The 15,657-nt window shown below is 44.4% G+C and overlaps 1 protein-coding gene across 5 annotated transcripts in view; it reads right to left on the reverse strand.

Moving 5' to 3' along the window:
• The window catches only part of LOC122559944 (engulfment and cell motility protein 2), a 174,214-nt gene that overhangs the window by 65,937 nt on the left and 92,620 nt on the right, over positions 1 to 15,657 (reverse strand). For 3 of the 5 annotated variants that reach the window (XM_087994986.1, XM_087994984.1, XM_087994985.1), the window contains 3 exons: positions 10,105 to 10,256; positions 7,187 to 7,265; positions 5,852 to 5,905 (listed from right to left, as the gene is read on the reverse strand). In XM_087994986.1, the coding sequence (XP_087851112.1) occupies positions 5,852 to 5,905; positions 7,187 to 7,265; positions 10,105 to 10,256 (285 nt within the window). The remainder of the gene's footprint in view (positions 1 to 5,851; positions 5,906 to 7,186; positions 7,266 to 10,104; positions 10,257 to 15,657) is intronic. The other 2 variants (XM_087994988.1, XM_087994987.1) reach the window with 1 other exon arrangement.

Genomic DNA, 15,657 nt, shown 5'->3' on the forward strand with positions numbered 1-15,657 from the left:
ATGCATCTCACACAGTCATAGAGTCATAGAGATGTACAGTATGGAAACAGACCCTTCGGTCCAACCAGTCCATGCTGACCAGATATCCAACCCAATCTAGTCCCACCTGCCAGCAACCGGTCCATATCCCTCCAAACCCTTCCTATTCACGTACCCATCCAAATGCCTCTTAAATGTTGCAATTGTATCAGCCTCCACCACTTCCTCTGGCAGTTCATTCCATACTCGTACCACCCTCTGTGTGAAAATGTTGCCCCGTAGGTCTCTTTTATATCTTTCCCCTCTCACCCTAAACCTATGCCCTCTAGTTCTGGACTTCCCAACCCCAGGGAAAAGACTTTGCCTATTTACCCTATACATGCCCCTCATAATTTTGTAAACCTCTATAAGGTCACCCCTCAGCCTCCCACACTCCAGGGAAAACAGCCCCAGCCTGTTCAGCCTCTCCCTGTAGCTCATATCCTCCAACCCTGGCAACATCCTTGTAAATCTTTTCTGAACCCTTTCAAGTTTCACAACATCTTTCTGATAAGAAGGAGACCAGAATTGCATGCAATATTCCAGCAGTGGCCTAACCAATGTCCTGTACAGCCGCAACATGACCTCCCATCTCCTGTACTCAATACTCTGACCAATAAAGGAAAGCATACCAAATGCCTTCTTCACTATCCTATCTACCTGCGACTCCACTTTCAAGGAGCTATGAACCTGCACTCCAAGGTCTCTTTGTTCAGCATCCTCCCTAGGACCTTACCATTAAGTGTATAAGTCCTGCTAAGATTTGCTTTCCCAAAATGCAGCATCTCGCATTTATCTGAATTAAACACCATCTGCCACTTCTCAGCCCATTGGCCCATCTGGTCAAGATCCTGTTGTTAACTTGAAGTATCCACACTCAATCCAACACTTCTTCCTTTTAACCTTTCTTGTGGGACAGTTTCCTCTTCAAGTCACCAGGGCTATGGTAGCATCTACCTTATTGGTAAAGACAGATACAAAGTATTCTTTTAACTCCTCAGCGTTGCCCCCTGCAGCCATGTGCAAGTCATCTTTTTGGTCTCAAATTGCCTTCCTTCTATTTGCTACTCGGTTACTATTTATATGCAAGTTTGGGATTTCCTTTCTGTTGGCTGCCAGTCTTTTCTCAATTCATCTTTGCTTCTTTAATATGCTTTTTCACCTCCCACTGGAATCTTCAATAGTCCTCTTGGTTCTCAACTATATTTCTACCTGACATTTATCACAAATACAATGTTCTCTCCTTTATCTTAATTACTATCTCCTTTGTCAGAGACAGAGCTCTGAATTGATTTGTCCCATCTTTCCCCTTTGATGGACTATACCTTGTCAGTATCTGATCCAACTTTTCTTTGAAGCCACACAATTCTTCAGTTACTGTTTTTCCCACCAACACCTTGCGCCAGTCAATCCTGGGAGAAAGTGAGCACTGCAGATGCTGGAGATCAGAGAGTGTAATGCTGGAAAAGCACAGCAGGTCAGGCAGCATCCAAGGAGCGGGAGAATTGAAGTTTTGGGCATAAGTCCTTCCAGTCAAAGCACTCAAGCTCTGCTTTTGTCCCATTGAAGTCTGCTCTCTGAAAACTGACTTGTCATATTTTGGATTTTTAACACTATTCTGAAAAAGGGTCACTGGACCCAAAATGTCGACTCTGCATTCTCTCCACAGATGCTGTTAGATATATCGGGCTTCTCCAGCAATTTCTGGTTTTGTTTTAGATTTCCAGCACCTGCATTTCATATTTTTATTTCAGTTTAAATGCAGTCTGCCATTGTGGAATAGGTCTCTTTTGCCCCAGACTGGATAGAAAATGTTAAGTGTTTTAGCCAATATTGGCAGACATGCTAATTGCTCCACAAAGCCTGGTTGGATTTAATGATAGTACGTGACATGTACGGGAGGTCATTTGACTTGTTGCAGCTTTTTGAATCAACAATCCTACTCATTACTCTGCAGCCATAAAAGAATTCCCTTTTGACTACCTAATCCAAGATGGAGGACAGGAAACATTTCTGGCTGTAACAGCTGCTCCTTTTTTGAGGTATTTTAGGAGTTGATTTCCTTGAAGTCCAGGAGCAGCAATTACTGTTTTATATGCTGTTGCAAAAAAATCAAAACAATGGCATTTATAAAAGGGACAGGAACAAGCAAAGGCAGCACATGGTAAGGTCAGTGCAGGAGAGAGAGAGAGAGAGAGAGAGAGAGAGACCCACACTGCTCCCTCACGCAGCAGTGAACCTGTGCAGTTACTGCCTTTGCTGTTGAATTCATTTTGCGCTGGACATCGGAGTGCATCTGGAAAAATTAACAAACAGTGAAATTCACAGTGGACCTTGGAGGAACCCGTTTGGGAGACGTCACAGCACAGAGACAGATAAGTGAAGTTTTAAGTATAGCCTTGCTGTAAATCTACAAAAGTGAGTAGAGTGGGTTCTTTCTGGATTATATGTTTTATTTGAGATATGTCTCTTGATTAAACTTAACAATATAAGCCATAAGTATTAAGTTAGCCTGGAACAGTATTTTGCAGAGGAATAAAACAGTGCTATTTTCTTGATCTGCTGATTGGAAGAAGCTAAAATGGCCCTTAGTAGAGTGATATACTCTTCTTGTCAGATGTGGGAGTTTAGGGAAAGTTTACATGTTACTGAGGATTACATCTGCAATAAATGTCATTGGTTGCGAATCCGAGCAGATTGAATGATTCGGTTGGAGCGACTGTTGGAGGCAATGAGGCATTTACAAGAGCAAGGGGGTGTGATGGATGGCAATTATAGGAAGGGAGAACAGTCACAGATACAGTCAAGTAGGTGGGTTTATGCAGGAAAGATAGGAGGGGTAGGCAGGTAGTGCAGGAGTGTCCTGTGGCTATCCCCATCTCAAACAAGTATACTGTTTTGGAAAATGTAGGGGGTGATGGATACTCAGGGAGATTTAGCATGAACAGCCAAGTTTCTGGTATTGAGACAGACTCTAATGCAATGAAGGGTACGTCGGGTTCCAAGAGATCGTTTGTGTTAAGGGACTCTCTAGTCCAAGACACAGACAGATGTTTCTGTGGCCAGCAGCAAAAAATCAGAATGGTGTGTTGCCTCCCTGGGGCCAGGATCAAGGATGTCTCAGAGAGGGTGCAGAATGTTCTCAAAGGGGAGAGGGACCAGCAGGAGGTCATTGTACACATTGGAACCAATGACATAGGAAGGGAAAAGGATGAGACTTTGAAGGGAGATTATAGAGAGGCAGGAATTTAAAAAGGAGAGTGGTAATATCTGGATTACTCCCGGTGCTACGAGCTAGTGAGGGTAGGAATAGGAGGATAGAGCAGATGAATACATGGCTGAGGAGCTGGTGTATGGGAGAAGGATTCACATTTTTGGATCATTGGAATCTCTTCTGGGGTAGAAGTGACCTGTACAAGAAGGACAGATTGCACCGAAATTGGAAGGGGAATAATATACTGGCAGGGAAATTTACTAGAGCTGCTCGGGAGGATTTAAACTAGTAAGATGGGGGGGGGTGGGACCCAGGGAGATAGCAAGGAAAGAGATCGATCTGAGACGGGTACAGCTGAGAACAGAAGCGAGTCAAACAGTCAGGGCAGGCAGGGACAAGGTAGGACTAATAAATTAAACTAACAGGGAAGGCAGATGAACTCAGCACATGGATAGGAGCATGGAACTGGGATATCATAGCAATTATGGAAACATGGCTCAGGGATGGGTAGGACTGGCAGCTTAATGTTCCAGGATACAAATGCTACAGGAAGGATAGAAAGGGAGGCAAGAGAGGAGGGGGAGTGGCATTTTTGATAAGGGATAGTATCACAGCTGTGCTGAGGGAGGATATTCCCGGAAATACATCCAGGGAAGTTATTTGGGTGGAACTGAGAAATAAGAAAGGGATAATCACCCTATTAGGATTGTATTATAGACCCCCTAATAGTCAGAGGGAAATTGAGAAACAAACTTGTAAGGTGATCTCAGCTATCTGTAAGAATAATAGGGTAGTTATGGTAGGGGATTTTAACTTTCCAAACATAAACTGGGGCTGCCATAGTGTTACATGGAGAGGAATTTGTTAAGTGTGTACAAGGAAATTTTCTGATTCAGAATGTGGATGTACCTATTAGAGAAGGTGCAAAACTTGACCTGCTCAGGAGAATTCAAAGGGTTTTTACAAATACATTAAGGACAAAAGGGTAACTAGGGAGAGAATAGGGCCCCTCAAAGATCAGCAAGGCGGCCTTTGTGTGGAGCCGCAGGAGATACTAAACGAGTATTTTGCATCAGTGTTTACTATGGAGAAGAACATGGAAGATATAAAATGTAGGGAAATAGATGGTGACATCTTGAAAAATGTCCATAATACAGAGGAGGAAGTGCTGGATATCTTGAAACACATAAAAGTGGTTAAATCCTCAGGACCTGATCAGGTGCACCCTAGAACTCTGTGGGAGGCTAGAGAAGTGATTGCTGGGCCCCTTGCTGAGATATTTGTATCATTGATAGTCACAGGTCAGGTGCCGGAAGACTGGAGATTGGCTAACGTGGTGGCACTCTTTAAGAAGGGTGGTAAGGACAGGCCAGGGAACTATAGACCAGTAAGCCTGACGTCAGTGGTGGGCAAGTTGTTGGAGGGAATCTTGAGGGACAGGATTTACCTGTATTTGGAAAGGCAAGGACCGATTAGGGATACTCAACATGGCTTTGTGCGTGGGAAATCATGTCTCACGAATTTGACTGAGTTTTTTGAAGAAGTAACGAAGAGGACAAAGATGAGGGCAGAGCAGTAGACGTGATTGACGTGGACTTTGGTAAGGCATTCGACAAGGTTCCACATGGGAGACTGGTTAGCAAGGCTAGATCCTATGGAATACAGGGAGAACTAACCATTTGGATGCAGCACATGCTCGAAGGTAGAAGACAGAAGCTGGTGGTGGAGGGTTGTTTTTCATACTGGAGGCCTGTGACCAGTGGGTCCACTATTTTCCGTCATTTATATAAATGATTTGGATGTGGGCTTAAGAGGTATCGTTAGTAAGTTTGCAGATGACACCAAAATTGGAGGTGTAGTGGACAGCGAAGAAGGTTACCTCAGAGTACAACGGGATTTGGACCAGATGGGCCAATGGCCTGAGGAGTGGCAGATGGAGCTTAATTTAGATAAATGCGAGGTGCTGCATTTTTGGGAAAGCAAATCTTGGCAGGACTTATACACTTAATGGTAAGGTTCTAGGGTGTGTTGCTGAACAAAGAGACCTTGGGCTTAAATGTTAGTCTGAAGCCAGTGTCACTCATCCCTCTAACCATACACCAACTAGCACTCGTGGTGTGAGGAATTTTACATTCTTATGTTTAAATTCCTCCATTTTCTTGCCCCTCCCTAACTAAGTAAGCTCTTGCAATTTTAGCATTTTGGGGATCCTCGATTTTAATTGCTCCACAACTGGCAACTGTACCTTCCGTTACTTAAATCCTAAGGTCTGGAATTCCTTCTATTAACCTCTCTACCTTGCTCTCCTCATCTAAGATACTCCTTAAACCTATCTCTTTGACCAAACTTTTGTTAACCTGTTCTAGCATCTCTTTATAGTGCTTATGGTGAAATCTTCTTTGGTATTGCTCCTGTGAAGTGCATCTGGATGTTTTAATGTGTTGAAGGAGTGTACGTTGTTGCCATTTCCACCTGTTCTTTTGCATCCATTACCTAATGAGGACAGAAGCAATTTGTAATTGTTTTCTGAGAGGTGCGTTGGGCTCGAGAAAGGAAGACAACTCTTCAATGTTATCGCCCATTGAAGGTTTGAAATGACATGCGTTTATCATTACTTACTGTCAAAGGCAGATCGAGACCAGATTCCTCCCCTTCTGAGGGGGGAAGGACAGACTGTCGGTGACAGCAGAGACCCCCAAAGCAATAGCGTCAACACCAATCGGCCGTATCCACAGAGCATGAGTTAGAGCAGCAACAAGAAGAGATAGGGTTAGTAATGACAGAAAGGAAAGAGTACAAACAGGGGTGGGTGTGTGTGGAGGTGAGCGGTTAGGGTGTTGATAGGATCATGGGCGTTTTTTATAGTTTTGAGGGATGAAAATCTAATTAAAAACAATTGGAGGAGGGCCATAAATTCTAATGCAGCCTTTTGGGACACAGTTCAGTAAAAAAAACAAACAAACTAACTAAGGGGAATTGTCACTTGTGAAGAGTCAGAGAGGGCAAGGGAAAAGCACAATGCCACGTTATTTCTTTTCCTGTTCATCCTGGTCTTTTCTAAATCTAACATTGAGGAGGAATGCCAAAGTTATTGAATAGGCACTGGAGAAATTCAACAAGACTAGTTCAGGGACAAGGGGGATTAAAAAAGGGATATTTTCAGTGGACCAGAGCAGGTTAAGGGGAACTCTGATTGGGATGCACCAGATGAAGAGGGATTTTGGGAAGTTAAAAATCAGGAGATAATATCGTGATATTTGACGGTAATGAAAGAGAGGACACAGTGGTGCCTGCACCCACACAGGCTGACAGGCAAACAGCAGCTGTCTAGTTAAAATGGAGAGGGCTGTGTGCTGGTGGGAGCTATAACCCAGGAAGAGCTGACACATTTGATTCTGTAATATCTTCCAAGTCAAAATTAATCTGAGTTTTTGGTATTCATCCAATTTTGCCCTTTTGACAATTCCCTACTTCCTCCAGGCCACCTTTGACAGAGTAAAGTGCCTTCCACTGCATAGTTGTTAAGTCCAAAATCTGATCTCGAAACTTCTTTACTCAGTTTCCTTCCTCCTTTGTAAATGCCCAATGAAACCTACGACTTTGACCAGATTCTGTTCCAAAGGCTTGATGTCAATGTGTCCAATTAAGTTCCTGGGAATGTTTTACCACATCAAGGGGGATCAAGATAAACAAAAGTTGCTGCTCTGTTGCAAGCAAAGTTGACAAAACCAGCAGGGAATTACAATGAATGGAGAGAGGTTATGGATGGCAGTGAGCAGCAGAGTGCTCAGTTAGTAAAAACAGCATTTAATGACATTCAACAAAGTCACTCTAATGCAAAATGTTTTAAGCAGATGAGACTACAAAGCAAGCTGCAAGAGGGTTTAGAGGAGATTGTAGTGCAGAAAAAGAGCTGCCCACCCAAACAGGTGAAGAGACAGATAGAACACTGACCTGCCTACGATCCTCTGGTGCTTTCAGGAATAAAGCATTGATCAGCGCAATGGCGTAAGTCTGGATTTCCTGGTTCGATCTGTGGGGATAATGGCATGTTCGGAATTATTGGCTGCGAGAGTCTGTATTGCTGTGGGTTCAAACACCCCGACACTGCTGCGGCAGTGTACTCTATACATAGTTTAAATCTATTTGTTCAGATATGTTCTGTGAGAGGTGGGACGTGAACCAGAACCTTTGACCCGGAGGTAGGGACATTATCAAGGTATACAAAAAAAACAACTTGATCATTGTAGATATCCAGCCACCTTGCTCAGGGTTGCACGACCATAAACTTGTGAACATGAGGAGTTTATCTGACATCTTTTACAAGACAAACGTGTCTCAAAGCCTTCCGTAAGAAGCGAAGATTGTGCTAATTGGAATCAGTGTAGGCTACCCAGCAACTAACAAACAGCAATGTGATGGATCATCAGCAAACTGTTGGTCAAGGTCTAAATGCTGGGACAGGCAGTAGGAGAAATAACCTGCTCTTCTTCCAATCAATGCCATGAGATCTTTCACATAAAAACAAAAGGCAGGAGCGAGCTCCATTTAATGTTTCACCCATAAGAATGAAGGCATCGTTATGATGCAGGAGGCGGCCATTCAGTCCAGACAGCACTTCAGAACAGTACAGTACTCCCCAAAACTGAAGCATCAGGTTGAACAGCTCAACTCAACTCCTGCATCAGAGGTAAGAGTGCTAGAAAGCCAACTTCTTTAACAGGGGTACAAACCAAATTCTAACCGGATTGCTGCCCCTAAAGTGCATTAGTGAACCAGTTTAAATAGAACAAACTATCAGCAACAGTTTCATTTTCATCACTAAACTCTAAACTTCTCATTTTTATTAAATTTTGGAATTCCACCATCTGCAATGGCAGGATTTGAACCCAAGTCCTCAGAATATTACTCTGGTCTCTAGATTAATCACCCTGCCATGTTTTCACCATCCCCCCAGACTTCCCTCTCACTGAGCATGAACGAACGGTCCTTAGCAAAGATTCACCATGGACATCCAGTCCCTATACACCTCTATCCGCCATGATGAAGGCTTCCAAGCCCTCCATTTCTTCCTCCCCCAGCGTTCTGGGTACAGCGCCTGGGACCCGGGTTCGATTCCAGCCTCAGGCGACTGTCTGTGTGGAGCTTGTACATTCTCCCAGTGTCTGCGTGAGTTTCCTCCGGGTGCTCCAGTTTCTTCCCACAATCCAAAGATGTGCAGGTTAGATGAACTGGCCATGCTAAATTTCCCATAGTATTCCAGGATGTGCAGGTTATGTGCATTAGTAAGGGAAAATGTAGAGTAGTAGGGTAGGGGGTTGGGTCTGGGAGGTATACTCTTCAGACAGTTCAGTGTGGACTTGTTGGGCCAAATGGCCTCTCTCCACACTGTCGGGATTCTATGATCAGCCTTGAATTGCCAAGCTAGCATTCCCAAGCTCATTACAAGGATCAGGAGGGAGAGGACTTTGGTGTGAAAGCTGCACCAATTAGAACATAGAACATAGAACAGTACAGCACAGAACAGGCCCTTCAGCCCACGATGTTGTGCTGACCACTGATCCTCATGTATGCACCCTCAAATTTCTGTGACCATATGCATGTCCAGTAGTCTCTTAAATATCCCCAATGACCTTGCTTCCACAACTGCTGCTGGCAATGCAGTCCATGCTCTCACATCTCTCTGTGTAAAGAACCCACCTCTGACATCCCCTCTATACTTTCCTCCAACCAGCTTAAAACTATGATCCCTCGTGTTAGTCATCTCTGCCCTGGGAAATAGTCTCTGGCTATTGACTCTATCTATGCCTCTCATTATCTTGATTACCTCAATTAGGTCCCCTCTCCTCCTCCTTTTCTCCAATGAAAAAAGTCCGAGCTCAGTCAACCTCTCTTCATAAGATTCTCTAGCCGTGCTGGAGTTCAGTTCCTCCTTGGATATTAGGAAGAACTTTGTCACTCGTGTTGATTTATGCTTGGAATAATCTGCCGGGCAAAGGTACGGAGACTAAAATATCTATAGGTAGGCAATCAATGAGTCTTTTCTCCTGAAGGTCTCTGTACTAGAAGGATGAGGCTGAGCCTCTCCATTTTGTTCAGGTTCTTATCCTTCAACCTCACCACTGGCCTGACTCTTACTCCAGTGTTATTATCACAGCTTTGACTGTGATTGCTACCTCAGACCGGCAGGGGAAGGGGTTGAGAAAAAGACTCTACGGGATTAGACACCATTTTGCAAGAGCCAAACCTTTACTGACATGTTTCAGGAGGAGATGTGAGCTAAGGCCATCTTTAAACTGAAACATTGCCATTGAGAGTTGGTCTGACTGCGTCGTATATAACCGGGAGTAGCTGGAGTGATTGTTAAAGAGTCATCACAGTCCCAATGGGACAATTGGCTTCTTTCTGTGCTACAGTCTATAATTCTAATCTAGGAAATGTTTGACAGCCATTTCAGATTTTGTTTTGTTGCCCTTCTCATGTGATGACAGGGAAAGGGTTGAATCTGAAGTGTTTTTGCAATGATAACCACACATTGACAGTAGATGGCAGTGTTCTCTCATTCGACAGAGAGGCTTCTTAGCAACTCTACTAGACTGCTTCATCAGTTCAGGATCAGTAAGTCTGCAACCCCTCCTCCTTTGACTAATCTCACCCATTCATTGAGAGACTAGGTCAGTGCTATGAGTCAATTCTACTCTAATATAGTTTTCAGAACAAGGAAACAATTCACTGCAGTAAAAAGAAACAAAGAGACGCAGCGCAGTTTCAACGTTTTGCTCAGGATTCAAGCTCTAATGAAACACGTGCAGCTCCGCAGAGCTGTCTGACACTCACAGCTGCGGTTGAGCAGTGAGCTGTGTAACACTTACACCTGGAGATGAGCAATGAGTTGCCCCACAGTGATCTCCTCTGCCACTTTCTTGTAGAGGCTTTGGCTGTTCAACACCATGCTCTCCAGAATGGCCAGTGACCGCTGCAGGATGGAAGCATCCACTGACGTTTGGTTGACATAGCTTGCAATCTGTGGAAAAGAAAAACAGAAACTCACCATTCAGAATAGGAAGCAAACACTGGTTAAAACAGCACATAGGTGTCTAGAATGGGCAAACAACATCGGTCCCAAAATTGCCCAACTCCCAGAGCAAGGTAAAGGTTTCCATTTAGTATTCAGAAACATAGGCAGATGGTCACAACGTGGGAAGAAAATTTGACAATGGGATTAGTTTGAAACAATCATGCAAAGAGCTAGTACAGAGTCAAAGGGCCAAATGGTCTCCATTTGGTAAAAGATGCATACTTCTACCTGTTTCTCCTGAATTTCATAACTGCAAATTGTTAAGATATGGAAAGGTTAGTCTGTTTAGTAGGTTAGATCATTTGCACGGAAATCTATGAGCAGGCTCCTCCAGCACTGAGAGGAGTAATGAGAGCTAATGAAACCAGGAGACATTTACAGAGGCAAACATTAGCCACTGCTTCAAATGTGCATTGGCGCTGTTTTGCATCATGTACACAAAATACCACCTAACCACATGGCTATGCTGAACAGCAGCAGTAACAATGCCAAAACATATTTGGTCTTGAAGGATGGATTCATCCACCTGGTCCCTCTTGAAAGATAATTTTGTTTTTCACAGGCCAAGACAGACAGGAATCAGTGCAGTAGTCAGAGATCAGCCCACACATACAGACGAGAAAGAAGGATTTGCATTTCTATATCAACCTGCGCAGCCTCACAAAGTCAAAGTCTTTTCCAGCTAATGAACATATTTGAGGGATAGCCAATTCATGCACAGCAATACTCCACAGGAGAAGCTGCTCTTTTTCAGATAACACTGTAGAATCTTTTTTTAATATCCACCCAGAGGCCAGGGGGGACCTTAGTTTAGGGTCTGTGCAAAAGCTGACCCCCCCCCCCCCCCCCCCCGACAATGCATTCTCCCCGTACTATACTGACTGCATCAGCCTGGGTCTGTGCTCATACCTCAAGCGGAACTTGAAACTGTGATCTCCGGACTTAGAGACACCAGTCAACACAACAAAAGACAACACTGACCAACACAAAGAATGTTTACAAATAGACCTGTGCTGGGAAGAAAGACAGCCCACCACTTCCTCTCAAAAACAATTCAGAGTGTCACATGCCACCTGCCTACTGCAGCAAAAGGGCAGCACAGTGGCTCAGTGGTTAGCACTGCTGCCTCACAGTGCTAGGGACCCTGGTTCAATTCTACCCTCGAGCAACTGTCTGTGTGAAATTTGCACATTCTCCCCTTGACTGCGTGGGTTTCCTCCGAGTCCTCTGGTTTGCTTCCACAGTCTAAAGCCAAGCAGATTAGGTGGACTGGCCATGGGAAATTGCATAGTGTACAGGAATGTGCTGGCTAGATGGGTTAGACATGAGAAATACATGGCTACAGGGATTGGGTGGGTGGGGGGGGGGGGGGGAGGGGGTGGGGAGATACGGGTCTGGGTGGGATGATCTTCGGAGGGTCAGTGTGGACTCAATGGGCCGAATGGCCTGCTTCCGCACTGCAGAGATTCTAAGAAGAAGTGATTTGTATAAACCAGGTTCTCCAGCGGAGTTTGGGATGGCCCCGCACTGATCAGACTGAACCAGGGCATGACTCACCCAAGCTGAGTAGGCAAAAAAGTGAGGACTGCAGATGCTGGAAACCAGAGTTTAGATCAGAGTGGTGCTGGAAAAGCACAGCAGGTCAGGCAGCATCCGAGGAGCAGGAAAATAGACGTTTCAGGCAAAAGCCCTCACCCAAGCTGAGTCAAGGGCACTGCTCGGCTGAGGTGGGAAGTGGGGTATGGGGTCTGGAATGTCCTGTGTCTGAAGCACCCAATTCATCAGCACTGTAGATTCAGAGCAGCTTTAGGCCCTCCTCTCCCATGCCACTAGTTACCAATAAGTCATCGTTCAGCTTATTATTGTCTGCAGGATCATTCTGTGCACAAAATGGCTGCAGTGGTGGTCTATAAACCAGCACAGTTCAAGATGGGGTTTTTTTCCATGCAAAGGGAAATATTGGTTTCAGAAAAGTGAGAAGGTGCTGCATAAATACACACATTCCTTCACAAGAACAGAAAGGTCTGTAATCCTCTCATCCTGCTGCAGCTGCTTAAAGATAGAACAGTCATTCTTTTTGTAACCCAATAGCAGGGATCTGTCTTATTCAGGGATTCCACTCCCCAGCCAACACCCCTTCCCCACGCCACTGAGAAAAAAAATATCATTACGATCCAAAATCCAGGAGCTAAGAGCAGGAACAATCTTGTCAGACAGCAATAGTCACATTTGTATGTGCTAATTAGAACAGGCAAGGCTGATTTAATTAAACAACTCAGCACGTTCCATCAAACCCACAAACCTCAGCATTCTGCTTCAGTGTGACCCAATTCTCATAATAAGGGGTCTCCCACCTTCTAATATCCCCACAATCTCACAGTGAGGGATAGCACTGGACAGACAGGAGAGAACGATCAGAGAATGCAAGAGGAGAGACTGAGAAGGAGGAGAACTTGAGAGAGATTTATTAGTTAATTGTGATGGGGGAAGAACGAGAGAGAGAGAGAAAACACAAGATAGAAAGGCATGAAAGAATGCTGAGCAGAAGCAGAATGAGCAAAAAATGGTTTAACAAAAAAGACAGAAATAGGAAGATGGGATCAAAAGTGAAGAACAAGGAATGTGACAGCAGGAGTGAGATCTATAGTGAGAAAAAGCTAGAAGAGTCAGAATACAATAAAGGCAGAGAGAAAAAGAGAGAGAGAGACACACACACAAACCTCTCAACACAACGCAGTGGGAGAAAGCATTCATTCACTTTTTCCCTCGCTGCTTCCTCCTCCTCCACTGTCTTAGAAGCACCAATTCTTCACCAGTCATTTTTGTTTGAAAAGAAGAGAATTACATAACAGCTTGAGGAAAAGGAATATAGAAGTTTCGAGAAAGCTATAATCAGAGATTGAAATGAGGACAGACTAGATTGACCTAGTGCTGTGGAAACTGATTGCAAAATGTGTTTAAGGTTTGGGAGGAGACCAATATCAAAATCTTCAAAAAGCACACACCTCATTCTCCTCCTCTCCCAACAGACAATAAATAGTTAATATTATTTTTAACTCCATTTTGACTTTGAAAATAGTTCATAGATGGGGACTATACTGGAACATTAACCTATATTCTCAACATGACTGGAGTTGAAGATGTATTTTTCTACTGTTTTTATTTCTCTGTTTTCTAGCATTTCTAATTTTATTTTTCTCCCTTTTTATTTCAGGGGGTTTGTCCTGACAGTCCAGTGAATGCCTCCAGTCCTGGGCAATGATGTGTGACACAGTAAAAAGAAAGGAGTTCAACACAGTGGCTTTGTGCCATGTAAGTGTCCTTGCAAGAGGCCTCTGAGCTGTGGGAAAGATTTCTTGGCTAAAGTCAGCATTGGAGTTTCCCACGGGATAGAGTCTGGGATTCAGTCCAGGCTCAGCGATCTTTGTGTCACCGCAGATGGGAACTGAAATACTCCAGAAGAAAGCTACAAACTTTGAGGTTAAACGCTTGACAGGGGCTTCTTTCACTGGGGTCACTTGCTCAGACATTAAACTATTTCCCATTTTTAAAACAAGGAAGGAAAAAGTGGCCCCTTATTTAGACACTGACTATCATAGACCCTGCGACACCTCAAGCTGCTTTCCAACAATGATACAACAGGATACATATTCAGCTTCTGTGCCATTCAGCCCAACTACTCCATGCTAGCATTTCAGCTGCATTCAGACCTCCTGTCATTTCCTCATCTGAATCCACCATTGTAAAGCTGTATTCCCAATTCCATTGTTCTTCCTGTCTTGCTTCACCTTGGTGGTGGCAGCCTTCTGTCTTACAAGACAATGATCTTTGCTGTGATGGTAAACTCCACATAAAGCACCGTCTGCTGTATCCCAGGATTCCCACTCTGGAGTGGCCACATTTCCTGCAGAGGGACAGAGTGTCCCAGGCAGGTAGAAAATGGCCTCTGTTTCCCCCAGCTCCTCTTCCCAATCTGCTCACCTCATTCTACTCCCTCCCAGGCAGTCAGCCTACAGGAAGTCCTGGCCCCTCACTGAGCGTCTCCCAATCATCAACGTCTGCCTTTGTCAGATCTCACTTGTCTGTGGACCTTGTAGTGGAGACTTGGACACTCATGGGGTCATGACCCAATAGCCAGGTCACTGGGCAGAAAGTCTTTAGGCAAATAGCCATCAGTGTTCTAGTGAACATGATTGAGCCAGTGTCTACATCATTAGCTTAACAATGAGTGGATGTTGATGAAATTAACACATTCTAAGGGACCTCAAAGTCAGTTCCCTTGTCCGCAAAGAGATACTGAGGATTTGTTGGGGACACTGAGAATGGAGATTGTTCAGACGTTTGTCCTACAGATCATTTATTACCCAGACACCTTGTCTTACGATATACCATTCTCAGTCAGCTTGCTATTGTTCCACACTCTCACTCAGCTCAGACATAGCTGCAGCTTTTGGTAATGTGTGTGATCATTTCAGCCTCAAGTGACAGATTGCTGGAGATTGTGGAGCCTAGATATGTGGAATTATCCACTAACTCCAGCACCACGTGGTCAGTGCTGGTAGATGGCGGAATGGTAACATCCTGGACCAGGACATTTGTCTTCCTGATGCTGAGGGTCAAATTAAACTCTTAGCAAATTTTTGGGGGGGGGGGGAGGTGGGTGGCAGAGTCTGTCCATCTGTCACCGTGTGTGACCCTCGGTGTGGAGTGTTGCTGCAGCATCAGAGTGAAGCAACTTTGAATATGACTTGAATCTCAGGTGAGTGAGACTGAATACCTTTCTGTCAGTTCTGATCTATGAGTAGACACAACCTGGAAATGACCTGAAGGTAGTAAGACTTACATCCCAAAGAGACTAAGTGTCAGAACACCATCCTGTTCGACCAGTAGGACAAATCTGTTGCTGTTATAGCAGACCTTGACTATCACGTCGTCATGGAAATAGGAGATCACATTGAGGAATTACAGCAGGCAGCCTATTTTCTCCAGCAGCTTAACTGGATTACCCTTGTTCATGTAGTTGATTGTCTTGGTGGGACTGATGAAGATGATGTTTAGCTGTCTCTTTTGTTCATGGCATTTCACTTCCAGCTACTGGACTGTGAAGATCAGGTCGATTGTAGACCTCCCGGGTCTGACAGAGTCATGGACTTTAAGGCAGATGCTTCAGCCAGGATCTGCAGTCTGACAACGGCAACACAGGCAACTACTTTTCTCATGATGTTCAGCAGGGAGATCCCTTGATAGTTGTTTCAATCACTGCAGTGTTCACAATGCCTGCATCACACAAACCTTTATATCAAACACCTCCTGTGGTAACACATTCCACATTCTCACCATCCTCTGG

Source organism: Chiloscyllium plagiosum, unplaced genomic scaffold (assembly GCF_037043375.1).
Source record: "Chiloscyllium plagiosum isolate Xiang-an unplaced genomic scaffold, Cpla_swu_hap1 HiC_scaffold_15, whole genome shotgun sequence".
NCBI lineage: Eukaryota > Metazoa > Chordata > Chondrichthyes > Orectolobiformes > Hemiscylliidae > Chiloscyllium > Chiloscyllium plagiosum.